The 16,780-nt window shown below is 32.1% G+C and overlaps 3 protein-coding genes across 4 annotated transcripts; 1 reads left to right on the top strand and 2 right to left on the bottom strand.

Annotated features, from left to right (window-relative positions):
* Window positions 1–4,084: 4,084 nt before the first annotated feature.
* On the top strand, window positions 4,085–7,255 carry LOC108476685 (triose phosphate/phosphate translocator, non-green plastid, chloroplastic-like). Its single transcript, XM_017778955.2, has 9 exons — window positions 4,085–4,694; window positions 5,206–5,328; window positions 5,425–5,577; window positions 5,694–5,779; window positions 5,940–6,024; window positions 6,197–6,316; window positions 6,388–6,456; window positions 6,766–6,895; window positions 6,980–7,255. Exons 1-9 carry the CDS (start codon window positions 4,323–4,325, stop codon window positions 7,054–7,056), a joined length of 1,215 nt encoding a protein of 404 aa, XP_017634444.1. The 5' UTR covers window positions 4,085–4,322; the 3' UTR covers window positions 7,057–7,255.
* A 1,513-nt stretch (window positions 7,256–8,768) lies between these two features.
* LOC128285738 (transcription factor MYB98-like) lies at window positions 8,769–10,488 on the bottom strand. The gene is made up of 3 exons (XM_053023638.1): window positions 9,815–10,488; window positions 9,604–9,730; window positions 8,769–9,525 (listed from the first exon to the last, which is right to left on the bottom strand). Exons 1-3 carry the CDS (start codon window positions 10,471–10,473, stop codon window positions 8,962–8,964), a joined length of 1,350 nt encoding a protein of 449 aa, XP_052879598.1. The 5' UTR covers window positions 10,474–10,488; the 3' UTR covers window positions 8,769–8,961.
* A 748-nt stretch (window positions 10,489–11,236) lies between these two features.
* Window positions 11,237–14,585, bottom strand: LOC108476851 (GDSL esterase/lipase At5g62930). 2 transcript variants are annotated; one of them, XM_017779209.2, is made up of 6 exons: window positions 14,375–14,585; window positions 14,216–14,293; window positions 13,591–13,731; window positions 12,781–12,857; window positions 11,931–12,095; window positions 11,237–11,687 (listed from the first exon to the last, which is right to left on the bottom strand). In XM_017779209.2, the coding sequence occupies exons 1-6, from the start codon at window positions 14,471–14,473 to the stop codon at window positions 11,519–11,521; spliced, it is 729 nt and encodes a 242-aa protein (XP_017634698.1). In that variant the 5' UTR covers window positions 14,474–14,585; the 3' UTR covers window positions 11,237–11,518. The 2 variants fall into 2 exon arrangements, with proteins under 2 accessions (XP_017634698.1, XP_017634700.1); XM_017779211.2 differs by lacking the exon at window positions 14,216–14,293.
* Window positions 14,586–16,780: the final 2,195 nt, after the last annotated feature.

Genomic DNA, 16,780 nt, shown 5'->3' with positions numbered 1-16,780 from the left:
TTTTGATTAATCAAGCTAAATAAGCAAAATATTTTAGTAAATTTGATTGTAAATCAATATTTTGACAAATAATGCTAACTGATGAATCTAAACCACTAACAGCCTTTAGTGCACCGAATGGTCATTATCAATGGAGAGTAATGTTATTTGGGTTATATAATGCACCTCAAATCTTCCAAAGATAGATGGATTCTATATTTAATAAATATAAAAATTTTGTGTAGTTTATATACATGATATTTTAATATTTTGAAACTCGGAAAAACATAGAAAACATTTAAATATTATCTCTCAATAATTCATAAAACATAGAATCATTTTGAGTCCTAAGAAAATAGAATTAGAAAAACAAAAATAGAATTTTTAGGATTAAATTTATTTGTTGATGGTCTTAAACTACAAGATCATATTATAGTAAAAATAAAAGAATTTTCGAAGAAGATCAAAAACAACTTCAACAATTTTTAGAAATAGTTAATTATGGAAGAAACTTATTTCCTAACTTATCTTAAAAATAGGTGACTTATATGAAAAATTAAAAATGATAAAACTTTTAGTGGTCTAAAAGAGACTTGGAAATTATTAAGAATGTAAAATCATAAATAAATTATACCCCAAAAGTTTATTTACCAAAACAAGGTGATAGATTAATTTTAGAAACAGATGCATCACAAAATTATTGGGGATTTATTTTAAAGGCTAAAATAACAAAAAATGAAGAACTAATATGTGGATATAGTTCCGGAAAATTTAAACCAAATGAAGTTAATTATGCTATATATGAAAAAGAATTATTAGCTATTAAAAAAGCAATAAAAACCTTTCTTATACATCTAGTATCTGAAAATTTTATTATCAAAACTGATAATCAGGCAGTTAAACATTTTCTTACTAATAATAGTTTAGAAAATGTACCTAGAAGAATTAGATGGTACAATAAATTATGTAGTTTTATATGTAAAAGGCACTGATAACATTATTGCTGATTATCTTAGCAGGCCTTATGGATAGAGGTAAAAAACCTCTAAAACAAGTCGGGGAATGGACTACAGTCCATAAAAAACCCAACAAATGAAAGCAAATAAATCCTAATCAAGGATTTACTCCTATATTAACATCATACTATCCTAATCATGGATGTTATGTTCCTTATCCAATGGTAAGACAACCAACTGGATCTCCTTCATCATATGCATCAAGAATGGTAAGCCAATACCATCCAAGAACAATAAGTCAATCTCCTTGGTCTCAGGATCCGAATTTAGCATTTCAAACTAGTTATTCTAAAGTAATAAAAGGAGCAGAAAATTTGTTGAAACAACAACAAATTCCAGAGATAAAATATTTTTATAATCCAGAATTACCAAGTAAAATTTATAAATTCATCAATGAAGTATGGAAAACTCATATTTTAGAACAAAGAGCAAACTTTAGACGAGCTCTTACAAAGTTTTCGCAATTTTTAATTGAAAAAACAACTAAAGAAAACGAAAAACATGATTTATTATTAAAAGCTATTTTATACAGAGATTGGGAAGAACTCAAATAGAGTATATAAATATCAATGAGATAAATAATCTTATTGAAATATTCCAATATTTTATTCATAAAGGAACAAATAGTCCTATTATGAATAGAATGTTTAGAATATGTTTATATAATAAAGTTAAGAAAATATTACCAGAGAAATTTTTAAAAATCAATAGAACTATCTGCAACCAGCAAGCTCAATTTAAAAAGTCTTTTTCAATACTTTTTACAAACATATGTTTTTCTAAATGAAATAGGAGAATAAATTCCTACTATAAAATTCAGACTAGATCATTAACCATTTGATATAAACAGTATTGAATGGGGTTTTGTTAGAGAAATTGTAGTACAAAACTTTTCTTTTCACTTATTAAAAAATTTTCCTACTATTATAAAAGCTATATTATCACTTTTGGTACATCAAGATGATTTTTATTACTATTTTTATATCCAAATAAGTAGTCTTATTGGCATTGCTGAAAAAGAGCGATTTTATCAACCATATTAAATTTGGATTATTCAAAGAATGATTGATAGTCCTTATTTATCAGCAATCAAAGAAGATAAAAAACACTTGACAAAAACCATTGACAAGGTGTTACAATAATCCAAAATACTTTCAAATCCAAGCCGGAATTGATTTAATGTCAACAGCTCAACATGTACTTCATCAACAAACATACAAATTATCCACTGATGGAAAAAGAAAATAGCAGATATGAAAATAGACGATTTTCCTTCAGAAATAATCGGGGAAATCAAGAACACGTGGGAGACTTGGAATTCACCAAGACTATCACCAGAATCTCTACACTTGGACGAAATAGAAATGTGGAACCTTGACAATATCCAAGAAGGATAAAAACAAAATAATAACCACGTGGAGACTTAAGAAGACTTTCAAGAAGATTTTCAAGATTGGCAGTAAATTGAAAATCAAGGCATCCATGTACGGACAAAGATATGATGAGACAACTGACAATATACGTGAAAGTAACAATAAATTCATCATTGTCAGAAATACTGTTCGGGATTGAAGAAAAATTAAATAGAGCTTTGAAATTCTACAATAAATAGCAATGTAAGAAGCCTAAACAAGGCATCGAAAAATAGCTTAGAAATATTTTCTTTTATTTTCAGTATTCTCTCTTTGTAAACACTCTCTCTTTTGTAAAACATTCCTTTTACTTTTATTATCTTTTGTAAAACCTCCCTATTACTTTTAATAAAATAACTATCTTCCGCCCTTATTTCCTATAGCCAATGGAACAAAAAAGTAACAAAATTTTAGCCATACATTAAAACATTGACACTCGAAATCCATTAGCTTTTGTATTTTTCCTTATATGATGATTTTTATATAAAGGATAATATAATTTCTAACTTGTTATTTAAGTCCACTTTGGTAGCTGTATTTTTTTTATTTTTATTTAGTCTTTGAATGTGATACTAGATTTATTTTAGTTAATTTAGAAGTGAGTAAAATTAAATTCGACTCGAAAATTTTATTTTTTTGAATTTCAAGTGAATCAAATCAAGTTATTCAATTTTTGAGTTGAACTTTACTATTCGAATAAATCAAATAACATATTAGTGTAAATGTCCCTTTGGTCCTTGCCAATTTCCAAAATGAGTAAATTATTCTCTTTCAAAAAAATTCAACATGATTTTTAAAATTTGAAATAATTTTAAAAATTCAAAATATTTATAAAAAATATAAAATTCATATTTTTAAACATTATATATATTTTAAAAACTTAAAAATTCTAAAAAATATTTAAAATTTAAAAAAACAAAATAATAAATTTAAGGACATAAACATGTACATTACAATTCAAGTTTATCATATTAAAAAGTATCTTATATTTTATTTTGACATGTTTAATTTTTTCTTAATTTGATTTGAACAATTTCACTGTCTATTTGAAAAAATTAAATTAAGTTAGGATAATAAAATAAGACTCTTTAACTTAACTAAATTGAATTTTTTTACCGATTCAATCAAACCTCACACCTACTTGAACTTGGATTACATCAATATTTAATGATATGGCTAGTGTTATTGGAACAAGAGTAGATTAGATAGAGCAAGAACTGATCAATATAGTGTGCCGAATAATTGATTAAGAAACTGCTTGAAATTGATAAAATTTGAAATTTGAGACAAAAATAGTCAATTTAACTAGTCGATCTTGTTCAATAATATTGTCTATTTTAAAAAAAATTATTTTAGATTTTATAAAATTTTAATTATCGTTGGTCTAGTGGTCGAATTAAATGAACTAGTTAAATTGGGAATAGGTGGTCTAACCTGTTCAATCATCGATCTAGTTATTAAAACACTTAATATGACGACCTTCTAACATTTTATCATATTATCATCTAAAAATTTATATAAAATTTCAAATTATGTTGTGATACAATTTTAAAGAATCATATCATCAAATTTTTATATTTTTCAAGTCTAGAAACCAAAATATTGTCAAGTTGAAGGGTGAAAATTAAATTTATCCCCTTTTTATATATAAAAAATACTAATGAGTAATTTGATTAAAAAAAATCCAGTTAGTAATAAATAGGAAAGACTGCGTTTGCGAGGGCTGAGGGAACTCTCCTATAGCAGTAGCACCCACTGTTCCCACCTACTCCACACACTCCCTCTTTTTATTTTTCTCGGCGGATTCTTCAAAGCACTTTCTCGTTTCCTTTCTAGATCCTTTCTATCTCTCCTTTTTTTTTTTTTTTGCTTCTGTAAGTCTCCGATTCAGATCTTTCGCCAAATCAAATAAACAATGCAAAGCGCAGCGTATTCTTTGTCTTCTCCCTGTTCGATTCCATCTCTGAAGCCGCGAAAATTCTGTTCCCGCGCTGGATTCCAACCTATTCGCGTTTCATCTTCTTTTGCCGCTCCTGAACGGCATGAACATTCCGTTTCTTTGCCTAATAGATCGTGGCGGCTCTCTTCCTCCTCGTCCTTGCCGCTTAGGGCCTGGAACTTAGTTCCTTCCGATTCAAAACCGGATCGCTTTGAAGTTAGAGCCACGGCGGCGGAGAGTGCAGGTGAAGGCGAGAAGTCAGGAAGCCTGGTCAAGATATTGGAGCTTGGATTGTTGTTTGGTTTGTGGTACCTCTTCAATATCTACTTCAATATCTACAACAAACAGGTTTCATTTCCTTCTTTTCATTTTTGTTTTTCATATGATCTTAAGATTTACCATCTTATTTTACTTTCTTTGTTGTTTTAGTAGAATTCGTTTCGAAATCAGCTAACGTGACAATATTTCAGTGACTTTATTTGTTTTTAAATAAAGCTTTAAAGGAAATTGAAGTGTAAACTAGTTTTTTACCGGAAAAGTAAATTGAACTAAAACTTAACGGTTCATGCGAAATACATCAAAATGATTCGTTTTCGGTGTGGATCTTGCGTTCAAAACCAATAAGAAGAAAAAGTGTAATCGGATGCAAAGAGCAAATAATATCTTGAAGAATTAACGAATTAAATAGTTTAAATTGTTTTGGAGGAAAATATATGATTTTAATTTATCTTAATAATGTTAGAAATTAGGGTTGCATGCTAGTTTTTTGTTCCTTTTTAAAGAATTACGGTGCGATTGAATCTTAGATTATAATTTAAGAGAAATGAACTGTTATTGAATTCTGTTTCTTTGTTCACAGGTTCTTAAGGTCTTCCATTACCCTGTAACTATCAGTGCAGTTCAGTTTGCAGTTGGGACGATAATTGTTTCCCTAATGTGGACGTTTAACTTGTATAAGAGGCCGAAAGTTAGTGGTGAACAGGTATTAAGAAAAAAAAATTGGTGCAAATAATGATTCTTTTGGAATTGTTGGTTCCTTTTGTGGATTGATACTACTTTTTGATTTGTTTATTCACAGCTAGTAGCAATTGTGCCTCTTGCTTTGGTGCATATCTTGGGCAACCTCTTTACGAATATGAGTCTAGGAAAAGTGGCTGTTTCGTTCACTCACACCATTAAAGCTATGGAGCCATTCTTCTCAGTTGTGCTTTCTGCAATGTTTTTAGGGGAGGTGATTTTCTTTTCTTGTTTAGTTATTTTTTATCATTCACATTTTCATAATTATAGTTTATCTATAATTTCCTTTTTGAGTTGCCTTTATTCGGGTGTTAAATTTTGCTTTTACAGCTGCCAACTGTTTGGGTAGTTGGTTCACTTCTACCAATTGTTGGAGGAGTTGTACTTGCATCTGTTACTGAGGCATCTTTCAATTGGTAAGAATTGTGCATGCTAGCATGTACTATCTCTATTTAATTGCAGAAGGTTTTCTTTCACTTGCAATCCATTTCTGATTTGGTTACAGATATCTTGAAAGTACTTGAATTGGCTACTTTGTATCATTGTAATATAACCCTTTCTTTTGTTACATTAAAGGCCTGGATTTTGGAGTGCAATGGCTTCCAATTTGGCAAACCAGTCCCGTAATGTTCTTAGCAAAAAACTCATGGTTAAGAAAGAGGTAATATTACTTTTTGACCTCTATTTTCTTGATCACTTTGGTGCTAAAATTTATTGGAGCGGACATTCTGTCTCCTTTGTTGATTAACTACGAAGTGGTCTTTCTGCATTGATAATCTAATTTTAGAGTTGACTTTCACATCAGCGCATAACAAGCAATTATCATGTGACAGGAGTCGCTAGACAACATTACCCTCTTCTCAATAATAACAATTATGTCCTTTATCTTGCTAGCTCCTGTGGCTATCTTTGTGGAAGGCATAAAGTTTACCCCTGCCTACATGCAATCAGCTGTGAGTAATTTTGATAGCTGCATTGTCTTAATTTCCTTGCAATGGGCTAACAATTCTATCTTGTCTAATAGGGTTTGAATGTCAAAGAAGTTGTTGTAAGATCTCTTCTTGCTGCTCTTTCCTTCCATGCCTATCAGCAGGTGAGAATTTTTGCCATTAATGGTTTTTCTCGTCTTCCTTAAGAATCGATGCACAAACTCACACATGGTGATGCAAGTGTTGAGAATGAATTACACAAAGGGCATTTTTATTGAAAATTCTAACAAAGTTTCACTGTCCAATACACATTTGAAATTTTATGCCCAACTGTGATAAACTTTTTGCATAGCATTGATATTCTCATTGAACTCTGTTGATCTATCTGATTCGATTTTTGGAATTTAATTTCTGTTTGATCATATTGAATCTTTGGCTTAAAAGAGATTGATCCAAAACTACGAAATGAGCAGGTTTCATATATGATACTGCAAAGGGTGTCCCCTGTTACTCATTCAGTGGGCAACTGTGTAAAGCGGGTGGTGGTTATTGTCAGCTCTGTTATTTTCTTCAAGACACCTGTCTCACTGATCAATTCTCTTGGTAAATTTGCTTTCCAATAATCTGCTATCTAAAATTGTTGCGTTTTATTTTATTCATCTTATTGTTGGTGATGATTTTTGGCAGGCACTGGAATTGCTCTCGCTGGAGTTTTCCTGTATTCTAGGGTGAAGCGCATTAAGCCAAAGGCAAAGGCAGCCTAATTTGTTTGCTTTTCTGATAAATTCCAGTTATTACATATGTTTTACGCCACTGATTTTAGGCAGAGAACTTAATCTTGGGTATTATTTCTCCATTTTATTCCATTTTCATCTTTGGATAATTTTATATCTTCTCTTTTTTAAAAAAAAATTTCAGATTGTCAATTGATTTTGAAGTAAAGCGTCATTATCATTTACATAAGCTGGTTCATATTAAAAGTATATTTAATTTATTAAAATTTGAAATTAAATAAGATTAATGGATTATTTAATTAATTCACATTTTATTAACAAATTATCGAATGGTAAGAATTTAAAGACACATTTGTAATATCTAAAAAGAGTATATGAATATAAATATAAATATTGTAATTTGTATGCTTTAAATTATTTTTTGAATGTTTTGTTGTAGTTGTATGCAATTATTTGTTTACTTAACTTTTAATTAAATATTCAAAATCATGCAACTTTCTAAAATGTGATCATACTTCTCCACTCGAAAGTAATTGCCACCTACTATAGCCATCTGTAATATGCTATATGCTTATTGACCGTATATATATTCAAAGTATTTATGATATGAAATTATAAATTATATGGTGATGCATGATAATATTGAAAAAAATGAATTTATTACTTACTAATTCAAATGCAACAATATTCAGTTTATAATATAAATTTTAAAATATAACATGTTGATTTGTAATTTGAGATGTTATAATATTTGATGGCAAAATTCCATCAACAGCCCCAACGTCGTCGTCCATTACCCCTATAATATGTGTTTTTGCATATTCGTAATTTTTTGCGGGGTAGACAACTAGTTGCATAAAAACTAACATGCACCAGAAAATAAACCAGAAAGATCCTGGTCAAGAATATTCAAGATCGAACTAGGCGGCTGAACAAAACGCCCGCATTTGGCCAACAGCACCTGCAAGTTTAGCCATATGATCGGCAGCACGGTTAGAAGTACGACGAACATGACGCAACCTAACCGACGGAGGAGTTGAGATACAAGCCGCAACTCCGTAAGGTTACTATCCGCAGCACAATCAGCAGTAATGGACTCCCGTTATCGCTCTCCAGCTCGACATGACGATAGCCGCACTCCCAAGAGAGTCAGAAACCTTCATATAAAGCCCTCGCCTCCGTCCGAAAAACCGAGGATGCCCCTATAGTCATTGCAAAACCAAAAAACCAGTCCCCAGTAGGACCCCGGCACACACCTCCAACCGAAGAACGTTGACAGCTACCACCACACGCCCATCAGTATTAATTTTAAGCCAACCCTCCTCTGGCGGCTGCCACTGAACGACAAAACCAACGCCTGCAGCAACAATGCTCCAATTCCGGTTCTTCAAGAGACATAAATGATAAATCTTAACTTTGATTATTTCTACACCTCGGATTTTTTTTAAGGATAATATAAAAACAAATATATTATAACAAGATGACTCAATGACTCATGCATCCTACCACTTAAATAATATTTACAATAATCTTGCCATTAAATCGACAAATCCTTAAGAGAAGAATAAAGTTAATTAACATTTATTGAACCGCACTTTATTTCTTGCACTAAAAGTTGATAGTAAGAAATTTAAAAAACTCTTTGAAAGCCAAAATTTTTATGCTTCCATAAGCATATTCCAACGGTGGTGAGCATGCAATCTACATTGTTACACTCATACAACATTTCCAACAAATTTAAAAAGAAGTCCCTTTATTCATAGATAATTACTATATATAATTAATTATTATTTAATCTATTTTTCTGAAAATTTGCATGGCATATATTTCTTCACGATACCACGTATCTTCACATCTCTAAGTAAGCCGTATATAACCAAAAAACATAATCAAAACCCTCCACTTTGAATAATTCCAAGTTTTTTAGAGGCGTAATTAGATATTAGGGTGAGCAGAGATCATCTCCACCAAATCCATCTCCTTCTTGACTGCTCCCATATCTTCCATTTGAAAGCTTTTTTCATCAGCCATGGCAGCAGTACTGGGTATTTGATCAAGCAGCGACTCAATGCTGCAGCTCTCTTGAAGCAGTTTCTCATCGAATGAAAATTCATGAACCTCATCATATTCATATTCTGGCACTAAACGATCAGTGCTAGGGCCGATTTCTAAACCTTGAGGCTGCTTAATGCTTGAACTTTTATTATCCGCCACCTTTACAGCGGCACCATCTGAAGCTTTTTCATGTGATCTCGCGGCCGCGGCGGCGGTGGAATCTAAGTTCAAGCTTTTGATGTATTCTTGCAAGATGGAGCCCCTTGGGTACTTGGACCGACATTTTCTCTTTGAAAATTGCCTTCTTTTGGTTGCATTCCAGTGGTTTTTGATGGAGTTTTCTGTTCTTCCTGGTAACCTCTTTGCAATTTCTGCCCATTTGTTTCCTATCTCTATGTGTGCCTGTATTAGGACCTTGTCTTCCTCTTCACTCCATGTGTCCTTCTGCAATTAACAATCTCATCTCACATACATATATGCATGTATAATAATAAGAAATATAAGAAAGTGGTGTGAATGAACCTTGATGTCAGGCCTTAAATGGTTGTGCCATCTCTCTCTGCATTGCTTCCCTATTCTTCCAGGCAACATTTGTGCAATATGAGACCATTTTCTCACTCCATATTGTTCTACTAACTGAATCAACATCCTGTTTGCAGAACAATACCAATAAAACATACATTAAAAAGCAATTCAATTCTAATACATATTAATTAAATGTCCCATTTATTACCTGTCTTCTTCCATTGTCCATTGTCCCTTCACTCCATTTGTCTTCTTACGACCTTTCCAGTTTGTCCTAATTCTAGAACTGGTTGAATCAACCAATACCCTATAACCATTTTCAGCAGTCACACACGACACTTCATCCCCAAGGTTTGGAAATTCAAAGGAGGGCAGGTAACCAACATCCGACCCCATCATAATAACATCATTAGATATTGTGTTCCTAAGGTTCAACAACCCCACGCTACTCTGGAAGTTGTCCATAACATGTCCATGTCCTAAATTACCAGTGTTATGATCTGCTGCAAAAGGCTTACACTCGTAAAAATCAACACGGTTGGTGGAACAACCGTAAGGGAAGGCATCGAAAGGATCATAACAAGCAGCATTGACACCGAAAACAGGGTTCCAAGACGACGATGATACATTGACTTGGATCTGATCATCATCATCATCATCAAGGTGGTGGAAGTCCTGTAAATAATAACCCTTTGATGATGATGATGATAATGGAGTGGTGGTTTGGAGTGGTTTCAGTATGTTGTTTTCAGACAACATCATAGGATGATGCTGGTGTTGAGGGGACATGTTTTCTCTAAGCTTTGGATCAAACTCCATTGATGATGCAATCAAAACCAGGACCAAAGTAAAGTACCTTTTGGCCATGTCTTGTCAGCTTTGAGTTCCTTAATAAGGTGAGAAATAAGGGAGGGCATTAACTGTGTTCTTTGATCTTGGCCGTTGGTTAAGGCTTAATCCCACGGTCAACATTTGCTTTCACAGTATATTACAGTGCCCTTGGTTTACTATAACCCTATATGCTCCAATTGGGTAAATGGCAGTTGCTGATTGGCTGGCTGGTTCATATCCTTTGGCCCCTAATATGAAAATTTTATTACAAAAAAGAACACATCGAAAGGGAAAAATCAGGTAAACAGTAACGCAAAGTGTTGGGAGACTTGAATTAATACTAAAACAATTAATGACCTTTTAATATATTCTTTTGTAACCTTTTTACATTTTCTTTCTTTGCAGTAAAGATGGTTCCCATATCTTGGTGGTAAATTTGCTCTAGACACTTGTAGATGAACAATCCCCAGTTTGGATCCTATTTGCCAACTGATGAAAGAAGGTGGAAATAAAGAAATATATTTACAAATTTCACTTTTCATTTCTTAAACAACCTTGCATGTTGTAATAATTTCTCAAAAACATGTAGAAAGCTTGTAAAAGGTGAAACTTTTTTTGTTGGACAAGGTATAGCAAAAGACAATGAACTAGAATTTAATTTAGGAGTTGAAAACATCCAAAAACGCAATTAAGGCCATATTGTTAATTCTCATTACAAAAAATAGATGCAAATTAATAGCTGTATTAAATACTTGATGACGGTCAGACATAGACTCGGACTCAATACTAACGCATCCCATTCGTCTTAAACTCTTACATTACCTGCTTTAATTTACATTATTGTCATTCCTACTAACTAAGAACAAGTTTAAATACCATATGACAGAACGGAAGACAAAAGCTTAGATGTGTTAGCTTTGAAGGCACTAACATTCTAACAACTGGTTTTCAAGTCATAATACAAATATTGAAGACTTGGATTTCAAAAATAATGTAACATTTGTAATTATTTTTCATGAACACATGTAAAACCCTTAGAATAATGTGGTTTTAATAAATGAAGCATACAAAGTGAAGGAAACTACAAGCATTTCTGCTGAAAAGCCTTCTCTGGGTTCTTCCCGTCAATTTCAGAGTGGTGAGGAAAATCATACGGCATTTCGGAGGCGTCAAGCCATGCTTCCTTGAAAACCTTCACAACTTCCTCGAACACTACTGCATTGCCTTCTGCTGTCAAATGCAACCCATCTCTGAAATACATATCAAAATGCATTTGTTTCATGGTTAACGTAACAGGCAACATTTTTCTCGAGGGTTTGGTGTGCTTCATAGCCCAACAGTTTATTCAGTTTTGTCAAGTTGAAACTCAAAAAGAAACTAATTAGATTTAGTGAACCATTATTTGTGTATGCAGTTCTTTCACTAAGGATCGTATTTTTAGATATGGGGTAGTAGCAAGATTCTAAAATGTAGGAGATTAGAATGGCACAAACCTTAGATATTTTTTCTGCCAACCATCTGTTTCCTGCATCTTGGACCAAAGATTGATGGATCGGACACCCAGTTCTCTGGCTAGTTCAACGCACCCCTTTGCATATACTCCTGTAGTTTCATTTGTTCGTTCTGGCAATGTCAGTGCTTTCTCACCATAAGTTTCTCTGTCAAACCAAATTAAAAATTATTTCTGAGCTATGATGAACTAAGAATTAGGAGTAACAGTTTCATAATCATAACAGAAGTCCTTATCACAGTTTTGTCTGTCTTCCTGAATATTCAGGGCACATGAATGTTTAAAACTGAAGGGATGTAACATTATTTGGGTTCTACATTCTCGTTTTCCTCTTTCAAAGATTTTGCAAAGCTGTAAACTTTTGGTAGCACCTATTCGAGGAAATGGCAGAAAATTGATGCAAGTGTTATCAGTGAAGTTAACATGCTTGCCTGTTTAACGATGGTGATGTAATTAAGTTTTATGTTGCCAGTGATACTGCCAATGTCATAACGGTAATGTAATGAGACTTGGGTAAGCAAAAAAAAGCATTTTGGTAGATGTGGTATGACTGGATTGTCAACGGCAAAGGATACCCAACGTTTCATTTTCAGACGTACAGCTTTGAAAGTTAAAAGCAGTGTTCAAGAATCTAGTACAAGACAAATAATAGTACATGCAAGATAAGGTTCATGACAACCAAAGTAAAAGAAAAAAGAAGGGATGATAACAGCATTGCAGTTAATGTGTAAAGATGCATAAAGGATCCTTCATAATCTCAAAAAAGATTAAAAAAGATGGTAAAGTCCTATAGTTATGTGTAAAGATGTGTGAAGGAAAATAATGTCCTGTACCGTGCGTATTCCATGCGCCCTTCTTCATCTATAGGTGGTGGAGTTATAAGCACGATAAGCATGGTGGGAGAGCATTCCTGTGGAGAGACAATGATGATAAAGTGAAAAGTACATACACAAGAAAAGGAGGTAGATTCCAATACCTTTTCCCATCAGAAGTACGAAGATGATGAAAATACCCAGGAACAGGAACCTACATGCTGGATTCACAAAAAGTGAGCCTAAATCTTGTCTGCTCACTGTGGCTCTACCACTTGTGATTTCATTGACTACAGCTTTACCATTTGTGAGCTCAATGCCATTTTTGTTGTGGTTTTCTACAAACTTGTTAGCAGCTTGAGCTTCGTTTGAAAGCTCGGTTGAATTAAACTAACCAAGTTTAAATATAACTTTGGAACTCCAATAAAGCTTTTTACATGTTCAAGATTGGTAAAAGTTGGCCAAGCCCAACCCAAACAGGGAGATGCTTGGCTGCAATAGCCATGCACCTAATCAATGTGCCTCACCCAAAAAGGTCTAAGCAGCTTTTGTGTTTTGGCACTAAAGTGCAGTGCCTAGGCTCATGCCTTAACAACATTGCTATAGATCATCACTATCCATGCAGATTAACTAGCCGCTTCCTTTATTTTCTGTTTTATTCTCAGAATGGAAAAAATGTTTGTTAAAATAATGCAGAATGGATCCTAGATTCGGGATGTCCGTTATTAAAACCTGTGCAATAATTGAAGCTATAAGAAATACACGACTATAGTGGACTGCCCTGCTAAGCTGGTTGCTTAAAAAGTATAGTGAAGAAATGGAAAAATTAACCTTCAAATGGCGTACGATTTTTCTAAGGTTCTCCTTGTACTCTTCGACAGGGACATGCTGCCTTTCACTGGTTCCCCCTGCGAGAGCTGCATCATTAGCCCCAAAGAAAATCGTGGTAGCAACTGGAGGTTTAGTTAAGCCCTGAGACAAGAAAGATATATCTAGGATCAGCATATAATATCCTGTGTAAAAACGATGAGGGAAGGCCACGAGAAACAAAATATAACAGTAGAGTTTCCCAGGATAAAACAAAACAAGCAAAAGAAGATATTCAAATGTTGAATAACTATCATTAACGAAATGATTGTATCTCGAACACTGAAGCAAAACGAGATCAACCAACCACAACAATACAGTAGAAACATTCTTCTGAAGTGGGAGACTACAGGGAATATGTTACAAACTGAACCGTTTGATCCCTAAATACACAGCATTGAGCTGAGCATACCGTCTAATCTGTCTTCGATCTATAAACATAATGACCTAAAACTATAGCCTAGCAGTAAAATTTTCTCATTTACTATAGAGATCAAACAAAGTTCAAGAGCACAATCTAAAATTCTAAAGTTTAATAGATCAACAACGCCATTTGCAAATTCACAGAAAAAGTGAAGAAGAGCTTTACAAGAGGGAAGAGATGATGCAACAAAAATAAAGCCCATCTGGTATTGTATCCGCCATAGCCACGAAGTACAACATCAGCCTGCAAATCAGAACATATAGAGAGGAGAAGAGTAAAAGGAGGAAAAGGGGTGATACTTGAAGAAAAATATGAAAAAAGAACCTTGCGAGAGTAGGCATCAGCGAGAGAAGCACCCCAGCCGCCTGATCTGAAGGATTCTTGCGTAATTGAATCTCCAAATAAGACTATGTTTGGTCTCATTGTTTCTTCTCCGTTGAAATGATTTTGGATGCTCTCACTCTCACTTACCTTATGCTATGATCTGAGTCAGTGACCATACCATTCTTTCCATTTGATTATATTATAATAGAGATAAATATCAAATTTACCACTCAATTTTAATTTAATTTGTAATTTCATACATAAATTTTTATTTGTTGTAATTATTAATTATACCTATAAGCCAACTTTCATGTGCATAATTCATAATTAGTTATTAATTACATATAAATATTAAAATTATCTATTAATTTTGGTCTTATTACAATTTTGATTTGATATAATTATACATATGAATTAAATTATACATTTAACTAAAATTGATGTATAGATTTAATATTTATCCTTAACTAATTATCATTCTATATATCTATTTTTCTTCATCATTATGATTTGTATTGTTAAATTTTTTATTATTAATAAATATTATTAATGCTATTAAAATTTAATCAATGGTGTTAATTCTATAATATTGTTAGTAATTTATGAAAATTTAATCAATTTAAAATTCCATGTATAAAATTACACAAAGCCAAAATTCATGTATAACATTATACATTATATCAAAATTCATATATAATTTTGATATTTATCCAATAATAAACTATATAGTTAATTGATTTTTTTTTGTGATAATACTAAAAAATAGTAAATTAAAGGTTAAATAAGCATGTATAAATAAGCTTAGAAAAACATATTATTAAAAAAACTCTACAATGCATATAGAACTGCACATCATTGCTCGGTCATTATAGTTAGGGGTGTAAATGTGATACTGGTACTTGTAAATTATTCGAGTTCGACTCGAAAAAAATTTAAACTCAATTCGGTAATTATCAACCTGAGCTCAAGCAGCTCGAGCTTAATTCAAGCTTAGTAATACTTGATTCAAATTGTAACACCCCTCACTCAATCCCGAATAAAAGCTGCTACACTGAAACACTAAACTCACCACTTAAACATATTCTTATTTCATTATAATCAAAGTAATTTATAGTACAAAACATTATTATTCATGCATAATTCACTTTTTTTTTTAACTAATAAACCTAAGTACATGTCAAACTTGTAATACCCCGAAAATTTTTACAGTAAAATATTATCCGTGATATAGTAAAATAAGGAAATAAAGTGACAAAAAGGGAATTTTTGAGTGATGTCAATATTGAGAAGTTTATTATGATATATTAATTCAAGAAAGGACTAAATTGCAAAGATGAGAAAAGTCTTGTTGCACAAGAGTAAATACTCAAAATTTAAGGGGTTGAAGTGTAAATATAAAAAAGTTAAAGGACTAATGGTGAAAATATTTTAAGGGTGGAATGATCTAGAAACCAAGAAAAAATGATGAATTAGGACCAACTGAATAGGTAAAAAATTTATGAGGGACTAAATCGCAATTTTACCAAATTAAGTGATGACTCAAGGATGGAATTCTAAAAGATCATGAAGGACAAGATGGTCAATTAGTAAGAGAGAGAATTCTAGAATATAATGATTATGTTGATGATATTTTAAATTAATTAATTAGATAAATATTATTTTATGAGATGTTTATTATTATTATATTATTATTCATTTAGTATAAAAGGAAGGAAAGATGAAGAATTATCAACACATTTCCTTTCCCATGCAAACTAACGTAAGATAAGAAGAAGAAAAGAAGTTTGCTTTCTTTACAATTTAGTCCTTCCATTAAAAATTCATTATTTTCACCTAAAAATTGAAAGAATTTTCATAGCCATCAAGAGAGAAAGATAGCAAGGAGATGATGGGGAGCAAGAATATCAAGTTGGATTCAAGAAATCGAAGCTGGAGGAGAGAGAAAAATCAAGTTAAAGATTGAAGTCAATAAGAAAAGGTAAGTACATCAAGATTTCAATATGTTTTTAAGTTTGTTATTATTGATAAAGCATGGAAATAATGTTATAGTAGAGTTTTCTTACATAAGGTCCTATGTTCTTGATATGTTAGTGAAGAAAAAAAATAAGAGAAAGTGATGAGAAATGGTGTAGAAAAAGAAAATAAGGATGTTATAACATGGTAATTAATATCTTGTACTAAAACAGTTTTAGACAGCAGTAGTAGTCTAACTTTGAAAAATCATCAAAAATTGTAGAAATCTAATTATAGGATGAATAAAACATGAAATTAAAGATTGTTAAGTCTAGTTTCTTATAGAAGAAATTATGTAAGCAATGAAATTCTAAATCATGAGATATGATGAATTTTGTGAGACAAGGTCAGAATGATTTCGGGTTCCCCTGTTCTGAATTTGTAAAATCATAA

Source organism: Gossypium arboreum, chromosome 12, assembly GCF_025698485.1.
Source record: "Gossypium arboreum isolate Shixiya-1 chromosome 12, ASM2569848v2, whole genome shotgun sequence".
Classification (NCBI taxonomy): Eukaryota; Viridiplantae; Streptophyta; class Magnoliopsida; order Malvales; family Malvaceae; genus Gossypium; species Gossypium arboreum.
This window is presented reverse-complemented; position numbering and strand designations above follow the sequence as displayed.